The 19,624-nt window shown below is 40.5% G+C and overlaps 1 protein-coding gene across 1 annotated transcript in view; it reads right to left on the reverse strand.

Moving 5' to 3' along the window:
• Positions 1 to 19,624, reverse strand: part of hmcn1 (hemicentin 1) — a 361,968-nt gene that overhangs the window by 149,819 nt on the left and 192,525 nt on the right. Inside the window, 8 exon segments of the mRNA XM_052011513.1 lie at positions 1,283 to 1,406; positions 5,875 to 6,029; positions 6,501 to 6,670; positions 7,919 to 8,027; positions 8,927 to 9,208; positions 10,667 to 10,945; positions 14,606 to 14,760; positions 16,857 to 16,983. Coding sequence (XP_051867473.1) covers positions 1,283 to 1,406; positions 5,875 to 6,029; positions 6,501 to 6,670; positions 7,919 to 8,027; positions 8,927 to 9,208; positions 10,667 to 10,945; positions 14,606 to 14,760; positions 16,857 to 16,983 — 1,401 coding nt within the window.

Consider the following 19,624-nt stretch of genomic DNA (forward strand, 5'->3'; position numbering starts at 1 on the left):
AAGATCTTGGCTGATTTTCCATCTCCACCATCATCACCATTTTCCCGCATTATCACCATATCCCTTAATATCCAGAAAAGTACTGACCTCTGTCATCAATGAACTCAATAACCGAGGCTCCACAGTTTCCGAGGTAAAGAATTCCAAAGGTGGAGGACGTTGCCCTGAACACACGAGAAAATATTGTCCCTCCTTACATTACATAATGATCTGAACTAGATATTTCTCAAGAATGTCTGGTGTTTAAAAACTGCAAATTGTTCCAAAATAAGCGATGCAATATTTTTCCTCTGTTGTGTAGTGAATGCTCAATTTCCTAGAATGTGCAGGCTTAACTCCACTTTTGAAATTTATTTCCACTAAACTAGATGCAATCAAATGTTAAAAGCTGAGCTAATGCACAAACATGACTACATTGCATGTTAAGTGCTTATATAATAAGAGGATGAATTTTTCCTGCACAGTATCTTTTTGTACCAGCAATTTGCATCACTGGAGCTGAAGAACAAGAGAAAATGTCCAATCTATGGAACATGCTTCAAGATGACTCACACCAGCAGATTCTCTAACCACAGTTTAAGTGAGATGTGAGGTTGGAGAGAACAGTCACATCCAGCTGGACCAAGGAGAAGAAGCATGGCCAACTGTATTGCAGTCTGCAAGCAGATTGAGTTGAATATGGAAGGACAAACTCTAATCTTGATCACCAGCATGTTGTTGGTGACTTTGATAGGGACTGCTTCTATCGTGATGGGCAGGGATGGAAACCTAATTGGTGGGGCTGAGACATGGATTGAGGGACCCAAATTTGGGAAGAAATAATATCTTCAAAGGCTTTGGAAAAGAAAACTAAAGTTGGACACGGGCTGGTAACTTGCATGGACAGAGAGGCAAAGCGTGGGTTCTCTGAGGTGGGAGCGATGAGGTGGGAAGCAGTTCCACAGAAAAGGGAACATTAAGCAGCGCAACAATGCGGCAGACACTGGAGGATTCACTTTATCATTATCATGAGAGGAACCTATCAGCACACATATGCAGATGTTGCTCACACAATTCAAACAATTTTTGATCATTCTTTACTTTTCTTTAACTATTTGGTGATAAGAAAAATCTTTGAAGATTCTGGCATTATAACATCATGCTGTCCCTTTTGACATGGAAAGGAGAATGGGGGTGTTGGAATATGTAGCAAGTTAAAACAGTAATACATAGTAATTATGTTTTAAATAGCACCACCAAAGCAAATTGGTGTTTGTGCCTATAGTTACTGAGTATTTCTTACCATGCACATTGAGTCTGATATGTTGCTGGGCTTCTCCGGCTGCATTTGTTGCCACACAGGTATACCGGCCTGCATCCTCCAGCAGAGCCTTCACAATCTGCAGCTTGCGACCCGTATGCTCCAGCTGCAAACACGCAATGATATGATCCAAATTTACCAATGTCCTACATATACTGCATGCTAAGCTCAAAACAGGAATATTATCCCCATTACTTGATTTAAAATGACTTCACCTCGCATACTAATCTGACATAAAACTTTGGAATGTGTAATTTATGAACTGTTTTTATATAAATTTAGTTTTACACCCATTTTATACTCTGTGCAGTTCAATGGAGCCAAAATCACTGACCTCAACAAGAAGGTGAGACACTTGCTGTAGTCAGAGCAACCTCTGATCTGCTCCTGTGGCTACATTATTTATGTGATTGCTGTTTAGCAGCTGTGATGTGCAGAAGTGAGGAAGGACCTGATTTAAATCTTTGTACAATTTCCAAAACCTAGCTACATCAAAAGGCTGGAGACAGGCAACAGGCCACATGGCACCAAGTGAGCACAGGGGAGCAGAGAGGACAACATTGTGTGTCAGGCTAAACATAGAGAGGGTAGGACATCAGGGTGGCAGTACCAAGGAAAGATTTCAGTCAGTGGGCTTGGATCCTGGTTAGATTGGTGGATAAACTAAAAGGGACAAGTGTGCAGGAGATTACAGAATTGGGAAACGTGGGAGGCTGGGCTGACATGCCCATTTTAAGGAGCAATGGAAAGCATGAGAAAGGAGAAATACTTCCTTTGTAAATAGCCTCTCCTTGTTGGCCTTGATGCTTTTCATTCTTCAAGGTGATAGAAATGGAATCCTTTTGCTGGTGACTCCCAGCTGCCGTGGTTTGATTCAGTGATGCAGTCCTGCATAACAGCAAACTGCAAAAAGTAATGTGGTGGAGGATGGCAGTAACCAATGCAGAGGAAGAAATTTATTTGTGAAAGGTTGGTGTGGTGCAAGGACTTTTTTTTCTTTTTCTTAACCATGATGCTGGTTTCTTCCACATAACTGCTGAAAGGAGTGATCTTTTGCATTTAGGATGGAGTATCACTGACTATTTCTGAAAGAAGTGTTTATAGAAGCAAGATAGAGGCATTCAATCAATGGGGTCCAAATAGAAGGTACAGGGTTAATCAGACTTGAAGCACCTAGTGTCATGGTTGGAGTCGTATTTAACCCAAAAGGAGAAAATGCTAATCTGCAGGCCAGGCAGCATCTGTAGAAAGAAGAAGAGAGTTACAGTTTTGGGTTGAAGGCCCTTTATCAGAACTCATATTTAGAGTCATAGAGCAGTACAGCACAGATACAGGACCTTTGGCCCAACCAGTCCATGCTGACCACAGTGCCCACCCAGCTAGTCCCAATTTCCTGCATTCAGCTCGTATCCCTCTAAGTTCCACCCCTCCATGTACCTATCCAAGTGCTTCTTAAATAATACTATTGTACTGCCTCAACCACTTCCTCTGGCAGCTCGTTCCACATTCTCACCACCCTCTGTGTCAAAAGTTGCCCCTCAGGTCCCTTTTAAATCTTTCCCCACTCACCCTAAACCTATGCCCCCTAGTTTTGGACTTCCCTACCCTGGGAAAAAGACTGTTACCATCCACCTTATCTATGCCCCTCATGATTTTATAAACTTCTGTAAGATCACCCCTCATTCTCCTACATTCCAAGGAATAATGACCTAGCCTGGCCAACATCTCCCTATAATTCAGGACCTCCAGTCCTGGCAACATCCTTGTAAATTTTTTCTGTACTCTTTCCAGTTTAACCACGTCTTTCCTATAACAAGGTGACCAAAACTGTACACAGTTTTGGTCACCTTGTTATAGGGCAGCTTCACGAACAACTTATACAACTGCAACATGATGTCCCAATTCCTACACTCAATGCCCTGACTGATGAAGGCCAGTGTGCTAAATGCCTTCTTCACCATTCTGCTTACCTGTGACGTCGCTTTCAATGAACTAAGCACTTGTACTCCTAGATCCCTCTGTTCCACTACACTCCCGTATGCCCTACCATTCACAGTACAAGTCCTACACTGGTTTGACTTTCCAAAATGCATCACCTCACACTTATCTGTATTGAAATCCATTTGCTACTCCTCAGCCCACTTCCCTAACTGATCAAGATCCCCTGTAATCTATGATAAATTTCTTCACTATCAACACCACCTCCTAATTTCATGCCATCCACAAACTTACTGATCAAGATTTGTGCATTTGCATCCAAATCATTTATGTAAATAACGAATAACAAGGGTCTCAACAACAACCGCTGTGGCACATCACTAGTCGCCGGCCTTCATTCTGAGAAACAACCTTCAACCACCACCCTCTGCTTCCTACCTCCGAGCCAATTTTGAATTCACCGAACTAGCTCTCCCTGCATCCCATGGGACTTAACCTTCCAGACCAGTCTACCACGAGGGACTTTGTCAAAGGCCTTGCTAAGGTCTAAATAGACAACATTCACTACCCCACCCTCATCTACCTTTTTGGTTACCCCTTCAAAAAACTCTAAAAGCTTCATCAAGCATAACTTTCCACGCACAAAGCCACGCTAATTCCTCATAATCAGACTCTGTCTATCCAAATGCTGGTTGATCCTGTCCCTCAGAATTCCCTCCAGTAACCTCCCCACTACTGATGTCAGGCTGACTGGCCTGTAGTTCCCTGGCTTGTCCTTGCTACCTTTCTTAAACAACAGAATAACATTAGCCACCTTCCAGTCTTCGAGAACTTCATCAGTGACTAAAGATGAAGCAAATATCTCCACAAGGGCCTCCCACAAAGTCTTAGGATGCACTCCATCAGGCCCTGGGGATTTATCCACCTTAACACGCTGTACGGTTGCAAATACTTCTTCCCCGATAATACGAATGTTCTCCAAAACATCTCCACCAGTTTCCCTTATCTCTTGAGCAACCAGGATTTTCTTCTCAGTAAACACCGGGCAGAAATATTTGTTAAGAATCCCACCCATCTCCTGTGGCTCAAGACATAGGTGGCCCTGCTGATCTCTAAGGGGACCTACTCTCTCCCTAGCCACCCTTTTATTCTTAATATAGCTATGGAACCTCTTGGGATTTTCCTTAACCTTAACTGCCAGATCCATATCATACCCTCTTTTTCCCCTCCTGATTTTTCTCTAAAGAGTATTCTTAATCTTTTTATAGTCATCAAGGGTTTCAATCTTCCCCGACCTCCTAAACACAATGTATACTTCCTTCTTTTTCTTGACCAGAACCTCAATATCTTTCATCAGACAAGGTTCCATAAACTTGCCAGGTTTACAGGAATATGCTGCTCCTGGTCTCTTGATATCACACTCTTAAAAGCCTCCCATTTGCCATTCATTCCTTTCCCTTCAAACAGGCAAGAGAAAGTACAATTACAGAGAAAGTGCAGTGCAGGTAGACAATTAGGTGCAAGGGCCATGACGAGATAAATTGAGAGATCAAGAGTTCATCTTTATCGTACAAGAGATCCATTCAAGAGTCTTTTTACAGCGGGATAGAAACTGTAGAGAAACAAAGCAAGTGCTGTAATCTAGATGAAAAACACGGTGATGCTGGAGGAACTCAGCAGGCCAGGCAGCATCCGTGGAGAAAAGCAGGCGGTCAACCTTTTGAGTCAGGACCCTTCAGGGCTGAAGAAACTGTCCCTGGGCCTGGTGGTGCATGTCCTCAGGTTTTTTTTATCTTTTGCCTGATGGAGGGGGGGGAAGAAAAGAAAATGACGAGGGTGAGAAGGTCCTTTGATGATGTTGGCTGCTTTCCTGAGGCAGCGGGAAGCGTAGACAGAGTCCATGGAGGGGAGGCTGGTTTCCGTGATGCACTGGGCTGTGTCTACAACTCTGCAATTTCTTGCGGTCTTGGGCAGAGCAGTGGCCATACCAAGCTGTGATGTATCTGAATAGGATGCTTTCTACAGTGCCTCAATTAAAAACTGGTGAGGGTCAAAGGGGACATGCCGAATTTCCTTAGCCTTCTGAGGAAGTGGAGGTACTGATGTGCTTTCTTGGCCATAGCGTCCACGTGGTTGGAAAACTTGTATCTGCAAACTTATAGATGAGTTAGAGCAGAATCTGACCATGCAGTCAAGAGTGTATAGGGAGTAAAGTAGGGGGCTAAGGACACAGCCTTGTGGGGCACCAGTGTTGAGATTAATTTATTGTAATTAAGTTAGGGTCCCGCCTTTGGAGGTCAAATGAGTCACTGCACCACCAACCTACTCACCACCCCATGAACATTAACAATGGTGTTCTCACTCATTCCAGAGATATCTTAGGCTGTGACTCTGCTGAGATACTGAGGAACTGCTGCACAGTTAGCAGTGCTGTGATTTTGATGAAATGTGTTGCTTCTGCATTTACTGCACCTAACATTGAGAACAATGTTTTTCTCTCTCCTTGGGATACATTTCCCTTGGAAATGGCAATCCCTAATTTTTTTGTCCACATATCACTAGTAACATAAAATTACCAATAACATCTAAAATATCTTAACTTATTTAATGTGGCTTTCATTATTCAGTGACCATACCTTGATGTTTCCCCTTGCTGTGTTTACAGGCCGCCCATCTTTGAGCCATGTAATGGTTGGGTTTGGAATGCCATTGGCTACACACTGCAGGATCACTGCTTTATGAACCACAACTGATTTTTCCAAAGGGCCCGTTGATCTAATTGTTGGAGAGACTGCATTGAAGTGGAAAAAAAAGCACATTTTATTCCATTTACACAGTAATTCAAGTAGATTTTAGCTGTCAATTTCTGGCATAAAACTAATTTACTGGATCCTAACTCAGAAGAACATTTTATCAAACAATGTATAGAAAATAAGCAGAGTAATAATGGAGCATCATTATACAAGAAATTGCCTTATAGATTATTTCTTTAATGAGAGAATGCCAATTAAATAACATTTGGAAATTATAAAAACATGGCTTCCGATCCACATTAATTAAGGCAGATAGAGTCATAAAACAAAGATTCAGATTTGTTCAGATTGTGTACTGTGGTTGGGTAGTTAACAAAGGTATTTGCAATGACTCTTCATTTTGCTTTAAGTCTATTGTGCAATACCCTGGGAGTCATGAAGAGCAAAATTAAGGTAAAGATCAAAAATAAAACTACTTTAAAAATCTGTTCTTGACATGCATAAGTTACCTTGAACAATGACATTAAATTCTTGCTGCTGACTGCCTGCCTCATTGGTAGCTACACACTGGTATCTGCCTGCGTCAGTGATTTGGGCTTGGGAGATGATCAACTTCTGGCCGTTGGCTGTAATTTGAACACCATCTGTACTTTTAATTGGTTGGCCATCCTTCATCCACCTAAAACATAATATTTTTTATATAGCAACAGGATTCAAGTAATTGCATTTTCAAGTTGTTCATTGTAAATGCATTGAGAGTTATTGGATTGCCTTAACAATCATAAGCTGGGAAAATGTATCATTTATTTTAAACAGAAATTGTTGCATGCAATTGAATTTTAAAGACTGATTTTCATCAACATTTAACTTCTCCAAAATGTAAATTTCATTTTTCTTACTCCTATGGCAAGGTCACTGACCCAAAACATAACGTTATTTTCCCCTCCGTGGATGCAACCTGTCCTTATATTTCCACCATTCCCTGTATTTTATTATTATTGTGAACTGCTCAGCCTATTTTCTATACACAGCCTTTTAATTAAGATTAACTTACAACAATTTTTTGGCAGTTGAGGGCCTAAGACTTCTTCAAAGTCCTTAATAAATTGCAACAGCCAGTGCATGCAGAAATGTTTAGATACAGGTTTCCTTGGTAATCACTTGCATGTTCCATTGTTGTGTTAACTGTGCAAGCTTAACCATCGGAAGCAACAGAACTACTTGGAGACTTCTGTGCTGGCTGTGGTCATGGTCTCAGATGCCATTCAGCAACAGTGAAAGGGACTACACTTTTGCAATACAGCTTTACTTCATTGAAAGACTCCAATATGTAACATTAGCTGAGAACTTCTTTTTCAGGTTTCCCCTGAACACACGTTGCAAATGAAGGGGCAGCCTTGGAAATTCAAATAGCCAAATTCCATGCATTGCCTTTGGGATAAGCAAATAATAGGTGGAACTCTTGGGAAAATGAGGGGAATGTCACTGCAGAATTTACATAACATATAAATGCACCTGTCTATTTCAGGCTGGATTCACCTCCACATGTTAGGCAGGGCCCAGATCATAGGATGAGGAGACAACTCAGACCTACAGGGATCTATAACATCTCTCCTCCCCACCACACTGAGCAGTGAAACACACAGGGTATTGTTCAGGGTATCACCGGTCATGACAGCCTTGCAAGCCATCACCTCCATTGATGCTATTAAGGAAGCATGGAATATTCAGAAAAACAATAGAAATGGAGGTAAATAACAAGAAAATGTTAAAAATGTTAATCAATGTTAATATAAAACATTAACCAATGTTCCCATTGTTTGCCTAATGATGAGAGTTTCTCTTTAAGGATCTTATCACTTCCACTGCAGTTTGTTTATTTTGTGATGCAAGCATTTGCAATAATGTAAACTGAAGCTGGGCTCACATGATGTTTGGAGGAGGAGTTCCAGCTGCATTACACTCAAGTTCCAGAGGATTATGGACAATTACTGTGGCATCTGTGGCTTCTTCGCCTCCTTCTATATTTGGAGGCACTGTACAAAGATAGAAAAGCAAAGTATGCCAGTGTTAGCATATCCAAGTTGCCTGCACATTGCACAATTAAGAGTCTATTGGATCTCAGGCACTTCCAGACTATGGCTTACATTCTGCTGAGCAGAGCAAAACATTTCAATGTTCAAATACATCTGCATGCTCTAGGAAATAACCATTGTCACTTACTTTAACTTCTGAGAAAATTATGCACCCATTAGCTTTATGAACATGGAAATATCTTCAAATGACATAATATCCTTTGTAATAACCTAATCCAGATCATAAAGGAAAATTGGAGAAAGTATAAAATCAGAGAACATTCTCTTTTAAAAATATTCTCTGCAGGAGTAACAGAAAAATGATTTGGCCAAACGTTTGCATTTGGGTACCAGTTTGCTGCTTTGATTCTGAAAGGTATAGGTCAAGAAAGGTTTTACACCTTTCAGATAGAAATAGGTCCAATGGATAAGTGACAGTAATTCAGGTCCTCATGCCTGCTTGGGCATGGAATTTATCAAGTTTCAGTTAAACGATGGGATGTTGTAAACATTGATTACAGTAAAAGAAACGTGGTCTGAGTGTGGGGAAAGTCTGAATGTGAGAACAATTTTACTTTTAGCATTTATACATATTGGGAGCATTCAACGTGAGGGAAGTGACAGAGCAGGTTAAAGCACTTCGTACATCGGGCTGTCTAAATGTAATAATCCTCCAATAGTCAGCTATTCTCATGAGACCAAGACTCATATTTGTTTTCACTGATCTGCAAGGTTATTTTCAAGCTCATAAGGCAAATTAGTGCTGGGGGTCTACCCTCATCTCTGATCTCTACAAATGAAACGTCCTTTTGGAATTGTGGGATTACAGAATTAACCCATATATTCTTTTATTACCTTACCTAGAACATCTAGGGTGTACTTTATTTGGCTTTCTCCGGCAATACTGCTAGCCACACATGTGTAGCCACCTGCATTAGACACCGCTACACTGAGAATCTCTAACGTCCTGCCTCCCTGCAGGATACGGGTGTTGTTACTCGCTTTCACGGGTACCCCATCCTTCAGCCAAGTAAGAACTGGAGGTGGGTGGCCAGATGCTTCACAGTGCAGAACCACCGAGTTATTAGCAATGATCTTCTTCAGCTGAGGAGCATGAGGCTGTCCTTCAACAGTAGGAGGAACTGGAGAAAGAATGGTAATCAGAATAGATTAGTCTGTTTCAATATATAAGAAAAATATTTTTATTAGAAAGTTGTTACATCCATCTGGTGTGCATTAGGATCATTGCTCTAAACACTAAATTATAATCAAGCAGTTGTGGTAAAGGAGCTAATGTCAGCTGCGATGTTGTGATTTGCTTTGGTGCTTCTCAGATAGGAAGAGAAAGGAATTACTAGGATTCCTTTCCTTGTTTTTTTTCTGGGAAATGGATTATTGTGGGAAGAACTGAGACTTTGCCCAGTGTCTGGGCAAATATTGTTTCTTCAAATAACAATACCCAAAAAAGATCAATTATTCACTCATCTCATTCTCTGGGCATAAATTGTCTACACTTTTTGACAGCACAGCAATTCTATTTCAGCTGTGATGTACTCTGGCACTCCTGAATGAAACAACTTGTCCTTATATAACATCCTTCATACTCTCAGATTCATCTTAATGTTTTCCTGCCCATGTAGTTTTGTAGTCAAACACAGCAGCCCATCTGAATACAGAAACCTAAAAGTGATGAATGTCTATTTAATCTTGTTTTGTTGAGAAAAGGGCAAAATAAATACAAATTCTTTCAATTGAGAACACAGCAGTTTTGATCTCTGGCAGCTTCCTTTAATGAACAGCTTGCTACCACTCATAGATTCAGGCAAAAAGACTGTCCATTGGTGGAGATATAATGGCAGTCAGCTCCTGAACTACAATGAATCATCACCACTGGGAAAATAAAGAAGAAAAAGTATTGACCAGTAATAGTCAAGAAATAGAATTTCATTTAGATGTGACAAATTCTTTTCCTTCTATTTAACATTAATTTATTGCAACTGAGTTTCCAATTATCGTAGACTTCTAAAGTAACCAGATTGATATGTAGCCTGCTGTGGTCCAAATCTCACTTCTTTTCTTGGCCCAAGAAAAATGTATCCTTTGTATTCTCTCTGCTTAGAGATTAGTTAAACTGCAAAAGAAGTCAGAATTTCTTATAGTTGGCAGTGCAGAAAAACCTGTCACACTGAGTAAAGCAAAATGTTCACAATGGTTTATCTCTTTCTAAAGTTTCACTCTCTACTCAGTGATTCAAGTACCGGTCAAGTGCATCTCCTGCCTTTCCCCCCCCCCCCCCCCCCACCGCCTTAAACTTGCCTCAACTCACCAGAATTTTGTGAATGGAGGTGAGGATAATTGATTGAGGATCAATTATCCCCATCTCCAGATTCAGGATTCTCTTGGTGTGGTCAGAGAGGGAGAAGCATTAAATCAACTGCCAAAAACTGCAAACACAAATTTTGGCACAAAAATGCAGGCCAAAAATGCTTTAAGAGAAACAAAGGAGTGTTTTGTTGATTCCCTGAACAGAAAATAAGAATTTCCAAAAAGGATATAAAAAGAGATAGAAAAGGAAATGTAAATAAAAGTAGAATTATTACCATACACATCCAGCTCATAGAGTTTTTCAGCAGTTCCAGCGACACTGGTGATGCGACAAGTGTATTGACCAGCATCTGATACATGGGCCCGAGGTATCTGAAGAAAGTGCCCTCTGTTAATATACGTGGCTTGTGGACTGGAGATGATTGGTCGATTGGCTCTGTACCACGTTATGGCAGGCAGGGGAATGCCACGAGCTTCACATTCCAGTAGGACAGAGTTATTTAGCAGAACAGTCAGGTCAGTTGTGATATTACCTCCTTTAATGCTTGGTGCAACTTTTGGAATAAAAATGAAAAAAAACAGCATAATTGAACAGTTGAAAGGTTCACAATTTCTGAAAATGTAAGTAACTGAAGTAATAGAAAACATTCTGGCAGACTAAGATTGGGGCAGGATATTTAAATTCAAAGAGCAAAATACAGCAGGCAATGTGACCAAGTGACATGGAACTGATTCATATTGAGAAGGAAGATTGAGTTTACTGTTTGTACTGAGTTAACTGATCTCAGGTAAAGCCAAGGCACAGACTCCAGCACTATTGAGTAAACAGAAATTTTAGAACAGCCAAATGGACAAATCCCATATACTGTTACCAGTGGGAAGCATGGAAACATCAGACACTGGAACTACCTGTTGGGATATGGTGCGTGCACTATGCACTATTTTTTAACTATTGAAATTTGCGACCGAGGAACAAACTATAAGTAGCACCACAATGACTTTCCTCTGTCTTTGACTGACTGACAAGACTGCCAGTAGGCAGCAGATAGTTGCTGCTCCATCTTGTGGTGTCCTTAGAATATCCTGTCATTCATTGCCATTTATACCCAACGTGAATGTCATTTATTCTTAACTTGTTTTTTTTCCAGAAATGGAACATATTAGAAATGCTCAGAGTTGACAGTGCCGAAAGACAATATTTGAAATGTTAACTAATTTCTTGGTTTCAATGTCAATTATCTGCTTATAATCTCCAGCATTTTCAATTAGTTTTTAAGATATCCAGCATTTTATTTCTGATATGTAAATACTTTTAGTTAGCAAAGTATTATCTATGCACAATCTTTAGTAATTAATGCACATCATTTTTGTAGAACTGAGAGATCTTAAAAAGATAGAGAGAAAATGCTGTAAATACTGAACAGGTCAGACAGCATCTGCGAGAAAGCAACAGAGTCAATATTGACAACTTTTATCAGAACCAGGAAAAATTAAAATTCAAGTATATATACTTGCGGCAGAGAAGGGGAAGGGTTGGGACGATTAAAGGAAATATCTATGATAGAATGGAGACCAAGAGAGGCTGACATTGTTTTGCCTGTTGGGACAAGCAGCCTCAGAGCCATATAAATATTTGAGAAAGTGCTGGTCTTCAGTACTTGAGACTTGCAGCTGTTGTGAGGGTTTTTTTGTCGCAGAACACTGCAAAAGCCTCTGAGCTGTTGACAAAACTGCATAATAAGATCTCCTACCACAGGCCATTCATGGTTGTGTGGGCTCTCTGAAAGCACTAGCCAATTAGTCCAACTCCGTTTCCATTTTCCATAGCCCCACAAACCTTCCCTTTTCAAGTATATATCCAATGCTCTTTTGAACTTGCTTTCAGGCGGTGCATTTTGGATAATAACATTACATTATACAAAAAAATTCTTCAGCTCCCTCTTGGGATTAAATTTATTTTGTTAGAAACTAATGTTTTGATTTTATGCCTGCGCAATCAATCGCAGGTTTCCTGACATTTAAAGCTTCAAATTCTCCTCCCTCCGGTCTTTAAAGAGCTAGATGCCAGAGACCATGAGGAGGTCCTGTTATTCACTGCAACTTTATGAAAACACTGGATGGTACATTGGATGACTTATTTCAGATGTTTAGATATTATTTAAATACACTTTTCCATGCTTCACCACGTATTGAACATCAATCATCTATTTTGGTAGGAAATCAAAAACACAGGAACATATCTGAGGATTCTTATTCAGCTCTTACTAAAATTGTTCATTGAATGTATTCGATTCTTTCAGAGAAAAAGGAAATCATTAAAACAGGGCAAATCATTTGTTGAGCATAATGAAAGCATGAATTTGCAAACACTGGTAGAACCTGCTCACAGCTATCTGAGAAGCCCAATGACCTAATTAGTTTGGTTAGACATCATATTTGATATTGCAAATCTATCCAGCTGTTTTTCAGATGAGGTTTGGTCAGCCTGTTGAGATAATTACTCTTCACAGCCAGCATCTGGTTTCCTGGACCGTGCAGTGCAAGATGGCATATGTCTTTATCTAAACACGTTGTTTGTAAAAAGCTATGGATGCAGTGACTAATTTATATACTTCCTGAGTATGATTAGTAGCATGAGAATTTAAGTAAATTAACATCGCAGTTAGCCTGGGGTGGGAGTGGGGAGAACCTGTCTTCGTTAATGGAGTTTCTCCTTTTGCATTTTGACCCTTTCTCATTCTGTCTGAGAAGCATTTTGTGATTTGCAAAATTCCTCTCCTATCCATACCTAACAATTAAAAGGCTTAGGGGATGGTCACAGAGTGGTTATGTTATGGAGTTAGAAATTCAGAGGGCTAGACTAAAGATCCAAAGATATGAATTAAAACCCACCATGTTCAGTCAATTAAATACATCTAGAATTAAAAGGCTGAACTCAGTAATTATGTTCATCTAAGTATTAGTTTATCAAATGTATTTTGGAGAAGGAATCCTGCATTCCTAAAACGGTCTGACATATAGGTGACTCCAGACCCAGGATGGGAAAAGAACCAGAAATATCCTGGTGACCCAATGAGTTGTACAAAGCTCCAAGCACAAAATGCAACAAAAATAAAATTGGATGGATCAACCTCCAATGATTTTGACAAATACAAGGATACATTTAACTCAGCTGAACCTGCAATGTCTTCCTCATGGGATCAGGCCAAACACAGGCATGGGAGGCTCCTCCTAATGATGACTCACTGCCCTCTCTCAGCAGATTAATTAGCACTTCTCCTTGTTAAATACTCTTGGAATATATACTGTATTAACAGCTTCAAGAGCACAGAATATGCCCCAGGTGGGGGAACTTCACCATCTATCTCCAAGAATGATCTGGCAGCACCACCTCTCATCAAGCAGGCTGAGTCCTGAACGACATGACTGCCCATTTGGTCCTGCAACTAATTACAAGAGAGCAAAACAGGGGTCCATCTCACCAAAATACCTGTTGCATTTCTTTTGATGTACTGTCGTGATAGTGAAAGATTTTATTTTTGGTATTAAGTTTAACCTCAGTGGCTGGGCTTTTCCCCCTAAAGATCTCACTTATACCACCCTTTTAATGTAGTTCAGCATGTTTCTATATTTGTGGCAATCAACCACTTCCCCTTCCTTCATGTAGGACTTATATTACTTTCCTTCTCATTTGACCTGTTTTAACTGTTGCCCACCCCCTCCAAACCAGCTAGGTAAGAGTGAGGCAATAGAACAATAGGTGTGGCAATGCAGCATGTACTGCCCATTCAAGTACAAAACTTTACATCCTTGAAGGAAAAGGTCAATTAAAACCAAATAGTAAAATAGATAGTTTGTCTCTCTTCGTGCCTTCCCATTATGAAGCGAGACATTATCTTCTTGTAAGAACACCACATTAAATTAGCTCGTACAAATAGGTGTAACAGATTTCCCCCAGAAATCCTGAAGCAGAGCATATTTTAGAGTGGAAATCTGAAGTTCAAAAATCCACCTACAATTGCATATCTTTGATTTGAATCATCCTGTGAGATAGCCAAATACCAGGACCACATTATTGAGACCAACCTCTGAGAATGTGACTCTTGACCAGAAATCTTGATGATGTCAGCTTTCCAGTTCAGTAATTCAACACAAAGTAATTGAATCCCCAAAATATAACACGTGCTATACCACGTCGGAAGAGCTGCACTAACCATAGACGTTGAGTTTGAATTCCTTGAATCGTTTTCCTGCAGCGTTTACTGCACTGCACTGGTAGTGGCCTTGGTCAGATAGACGTGCACTCCTTATGTGTAGCAGCTGGCCATCATTTCTTACCTCCATGTTGGGGTTACCCAGGAACAGAACCCTGTTGTGCAAAGGATGAGTTTTTTTTTAATTACTATTGCTTCTGGTACAATACAGTGACAAATCTGAACTTGATAACACATGACCTCTACAAGAAGGCTCAGCAAGTTTTGAAGGACAGAATTAATGCTGAATGAGTAATTGGCCTGTTATGACAAAAATGCTAACATGACATTCTACTTAGGTTGCTGTGCTGCTTCTTTATTCATTACCCTGGATGTTTGGGCATCACTGTTGTGTAGATAAGGAAGCATTAATGCTGTTGCAAGAGCTTGCAAAACCACAAAAGGTGGTTCACCATTTTGCCAAAGGCATCAGACATAAACTGCCATCAATGGACTTTGCTACTCTCTTGCTAGGCTGTCCATGGATAGTTTCACATCGGTCACCCGGATAGACCTTTGCTGACCAACAATCAATTTCACAGTTGAGAATGTCAACTACATTGCTGCACATATTTTTCAAGCTGTTCTGCATAAATATATCTATTCAGCTTGTTTTGAATGCTAAGGAAATTCATAAATTTCACACACAAATATAATTTAAAAAACTGTAATTTGCTCTGATGCCTTGATTCATTATGAAGATGTAGGCTGTTAATGATGGGTATTCAAACTGAGAAAGGCAAAGCTTTGGGCTTGATCCATATTCTTATTGGTCCCATCAACACAATCATTGATTGGCAAGTATAATTTCTCCAGAATGTAGTAATTCAAAATCTTTTCCTTCCATAGAAATATAAGTAGTACTACAATTTTTAAGTGTCCAGTTATACATTTTACTATGATAACATCACGCAAATCTTGCTGTGAACAGATGGATCACACATAATAGAAAAAAGTTACAAGTATATCATTGTACAAAATTAGGCCCAAAGTAGCTTTATTGTTGAACCTGAAGTCAAAGCTGACATCTGGTTGATGTTGTTCATGGTTTCATTTTCTTATTCTTCATGGACATGATATCTGATGAAAAGAACTGGAAAGTTTTGCCAAAATTCATGAAATAATTTTTTAGATTCAACATAGTTTTGGCTTCAAAGTACATCGGGCATAGGCACTTCACAATTCTAAAAGTCATAACAGCAGGTAGGAGGTGGATTCAAAATCTGAGTTTGGGGGATTAGTTCCCCCTGTTGTGTGTGTAAAACATTTGTTGTGTAGGAATAAAGCTGAAGAAGAGTAATAGAGTCTATTAGGTTGGTTGCAGCCTATGTTATTTTGCCTTCTTGTTTCTATACACTCTTGGCATTGTAGGATGTTACAACACAGAAAGAGGACATCATGTTACAGCTCTTTCATAGAGCTATCAAATTACTTCCAGGCCCATGCTCTTTCCCCACGGTTCTGTGATTTCTTTTCCCCTTCACGTATTTATCTAATTCTTTTTTGAATGTTACTGTTGAACCTCTGTCCACCAGCTTCAGATCACAGTAACAAGCTGTGCATAAATCAGGGCACCTCTGAGCCCACTGCCAAATACTTTTGATCAATGTCCTTGTCATTAATCCCTTTGTCACCAGAACCAGTTTCTTCAATTTATCTCCAGTTGGACAGCACAGTGCCACAGCAGTTAGTGTCACTCAGCTCCAGTGACCCAGATTTGATCCTGATCTCCAGTGCTGTCTGAGTGGAGTTTGCACATTCTCCCTCTGAGCATCTGGGTTTCCCCAGGGTGCTCTGGTTGATGGGCACATGAGAGAGACTAGTTTACAGGGAAATAACTGGGGGAAGGGGACTGACGGGAATGATCAGTGAGGCAGCATGGACACGATGGGCTGAAATACCTTCTGCATTGTAAGGAAATAAGAGAAACCCTTTCTGAACATTTTTTTAAAAAATCAAATACATTGCTAACCACTGCTCCAAAATTTCCTTAAGGATAGGCTGACGGCTTGAAACAGATCTTATGTAAACATCCAAAAAGCTTGCAAATGAGAGAAGTATGAAGTTCCCACTTTGTTCCTTCTATTCTCTGCATCATGAAGTTCGGAGCAGTGTGACCCTTACAGTCAGAGAACCTTTGTGTAGTTCTAGACCACTGTGATTAAAGACCCTCCAGCAGCAGGCAATTGGCATTGCAGGAAAATGTGCTTACCTGTTGTCCTTGTACCACTGAATATGGGGAAAGGGAATGCCTTGGACTTTACACTCCAGCGTTGCTTCCTGATTCAGAATCACTGACACTTCACTTGGACTGCCAGCACCCAATATACCTGGAGGGACTTTGGGGAATCAGATGGGGAGGTGGCAAGGGAGGGGAAATAAACAAAGCAGAATGAATGTAAGTAGTATGAAAACTGAGACAGAGACTTGGTTCATTATATATTTAGAGAAATCTGGGTGAACGGCAAAAACAGGTCAATGCTAAGGCTGTAAAGAGTAGGATAGGATTTGGAATTAATCAACCACTAGTGATGATATGAGAAGACGTTAATGCTTTTAAATTTATAGGAGGATGGGACATCCAAGGAGATGAGAGAGTCCCTGGTTTCAAGATCCTCAGAAGGAAAGAATTACACTAGGTATCTGTTCAATAAACATCTAAACATATGAATTTGGAGCAGGAGCAAGCCACTTAAATCTGATCTACCAACCAATAAGATTGTAGCTGATCTGACTGTAATCTTTATTATCGATTCCCTATTCCTCCATGTAACCTTGTAACCTCTTGTTTATCAATAATCCATCAACATCTGCCTTAAAATATTTGAAGACTCTGCTTCCAACACCCCTTGAGGAAGATGGAGACACAGTCCTGATGCAGGGTCTCATCCTGAAATATTGACCATCCCTCTGTCTCCAGAGATCCCACTGAGTTCCTCCAGCAGTTTGTTTTTTTGCCTTTTGAGAAATAGTTCCAAACACTCGTGCCCCACTGAGAAAAAAATTACCTCATCTCTGTCTTAAATCCAAGTCCTTATTTTTAATTAGTCATCCCTCATTTGAAATTCAACCACGAGGTTGCATCCTCTATATAGACCCTGTCAAGTACCTTCAGCGTTTTATATGCTTCAATCAAGTCCCTTTTTATTCTTTTAAACTCCGGCAAATAACAGCCCAACATGGCACAATGTTGCAGCAGTTAGTACTGCTGCCTCACAGCTCCAATAGCCGGGGCTGAATATGGATTTCAGGTGCTGTCTGTGTGGAGTTTGCTCATTCGCCTGGTGACCACATGAGTTTTCCTCAGTGGTTCTGGTTTCCTCCCACATCCCAAAGACATGCTGGTAGGTTCATTTGCTACTGTAAATTGCTGCTTTATATAGGTAAGTAGTAAAAGAATCAAAGAGTTGATAGGCATATGTGAGAGAGATAAGTAGCTGGGTTGCAGGGAAATATGGAGGGGGGAATTGGACTGAAAGGATTGCTCCCCTGGGAATCAGCATGACCCAATGGGCTGAATAGCCTCTTCTGTGTCATAATAAGTTGCCTTCCTTCAAGTCATTTATATAAATTGTATAAAGCTGAGTCTCCAGCACCAATCCCCATGGCAACCTCTCATTACATCTTGCCAACCAGAAAATTACCCATTTATGCCTCCTGTCTCTTTCCTGTTCACCAGCCAATCTACTACCCACACCGATATGTTTACTCCTACACCATGAGTTTTTTGCAAAAATCTTTGATGTGGCACCTCATCAAATGCCTCTGGAAATCTAAGTATGGTGCATTCACTAGTTCCCCATTAACCACAGCACATTACTTCTTCAAAGACCTCCAATAAATTGATCAAACATGATTTCCCTTTCACGAAACTGTGTTGACTTTGTCCATTTACCTTGAATTTTTCTAATTGCACTGCCATAAATTTTTTAATAATGGCTTCAAACATTTTCCCTATAACTATTTTCCCTATTAAGGTAAGTAGCTTCCTGCTTTCTGCCTCCCTCCTGTTTGGAATAAATAGTAAATTACTAATTTACTATTACCAATGGTTTTATAAGGAATAAAAGGGGTGCATGTTGCATGGGGGTGGGAGACCCTGTGAAGGGTCAGCATCTTAAATATGAGAACTTGGACTGCAAATCAGCCTCTCCAATCAAAATAGGCAGAACCTGTAACTACATAAGAACCTTGGTGTTTATATTAGTTAATGTCAAACAATCTATAATAGCCTTTTTTCATTGTTCCAAGGCTGAGAACTTCAGTAAAATTTTGTGCAATTCACTTTGAAATATCAGTTCAGATGTATTATGTGTGTTGAAAACTTGCTTAGCACTCAGGATGAATTTCAGGAAGGAGAACGCTTATGGAATCAATGCTAAAAGGGGTCATTATAGCAATATGCACAGAGAGATGTGTGACCAACGTTGCTGCTGTGTCAAGATACTGGAGTGAATCCCTGCCTTTGCCTGGTGCTCCTGAAATAATGAACCATCCACAGTTCAGTGTGGAGAGGCTGCTTGTGAGGGCTTGCATTGGGTAGGTGGGGCCAGCACTGCTATGGGTCATGGCTGGGGACAGGCAGCAGCTTCTCCATGCATTGGGAGATGAAGCTCAACAGACAGGGGTCAGCTTTGATGTAGTTACCACAGAGGAATCTCTGGGCTGGGGAGAGCTACGCAACCAAATGAAGACAAGGAGAGATGGCAGCTGCCCATGCATTAGTTGAGATGTATTATGTGTATTGAAAACACATGTTACGTACACTGAAGGTGATAAAAGACAATAGAATCTGGGCAATGTGGGCATGGAGAAGCTGCTGCCAGCAATGGCCCCCACTCACTGTGGGTGATTCACTGGCTGTGGAAGTACCAGCAGAGGGTAGGGAGTCACACTAGGTTCCCAGCACAGCATCACACGGCAACATGGAGGGCTGAGATTGCCCAAGGTTCCTGTCACCATGAGCGCTGCCCAAGCCAA

The sequence above is a fragment of the Pristis pectinata genome, chromosome 3 (genome assembly GCF_009764475.1).
Source record: "Pristis pectinata isolate sPriPec2 chromosome 3, sPriPec2.1.pri, whole genome shotgun sequence".
NCBI classification, from domain to species: domain Eukaryota; kingdom Metazoa; phylum Chordata; class Chondrichthyes; order Rhinopristiformes; family Pristidae; genus Pristis; species Pristis pectinata.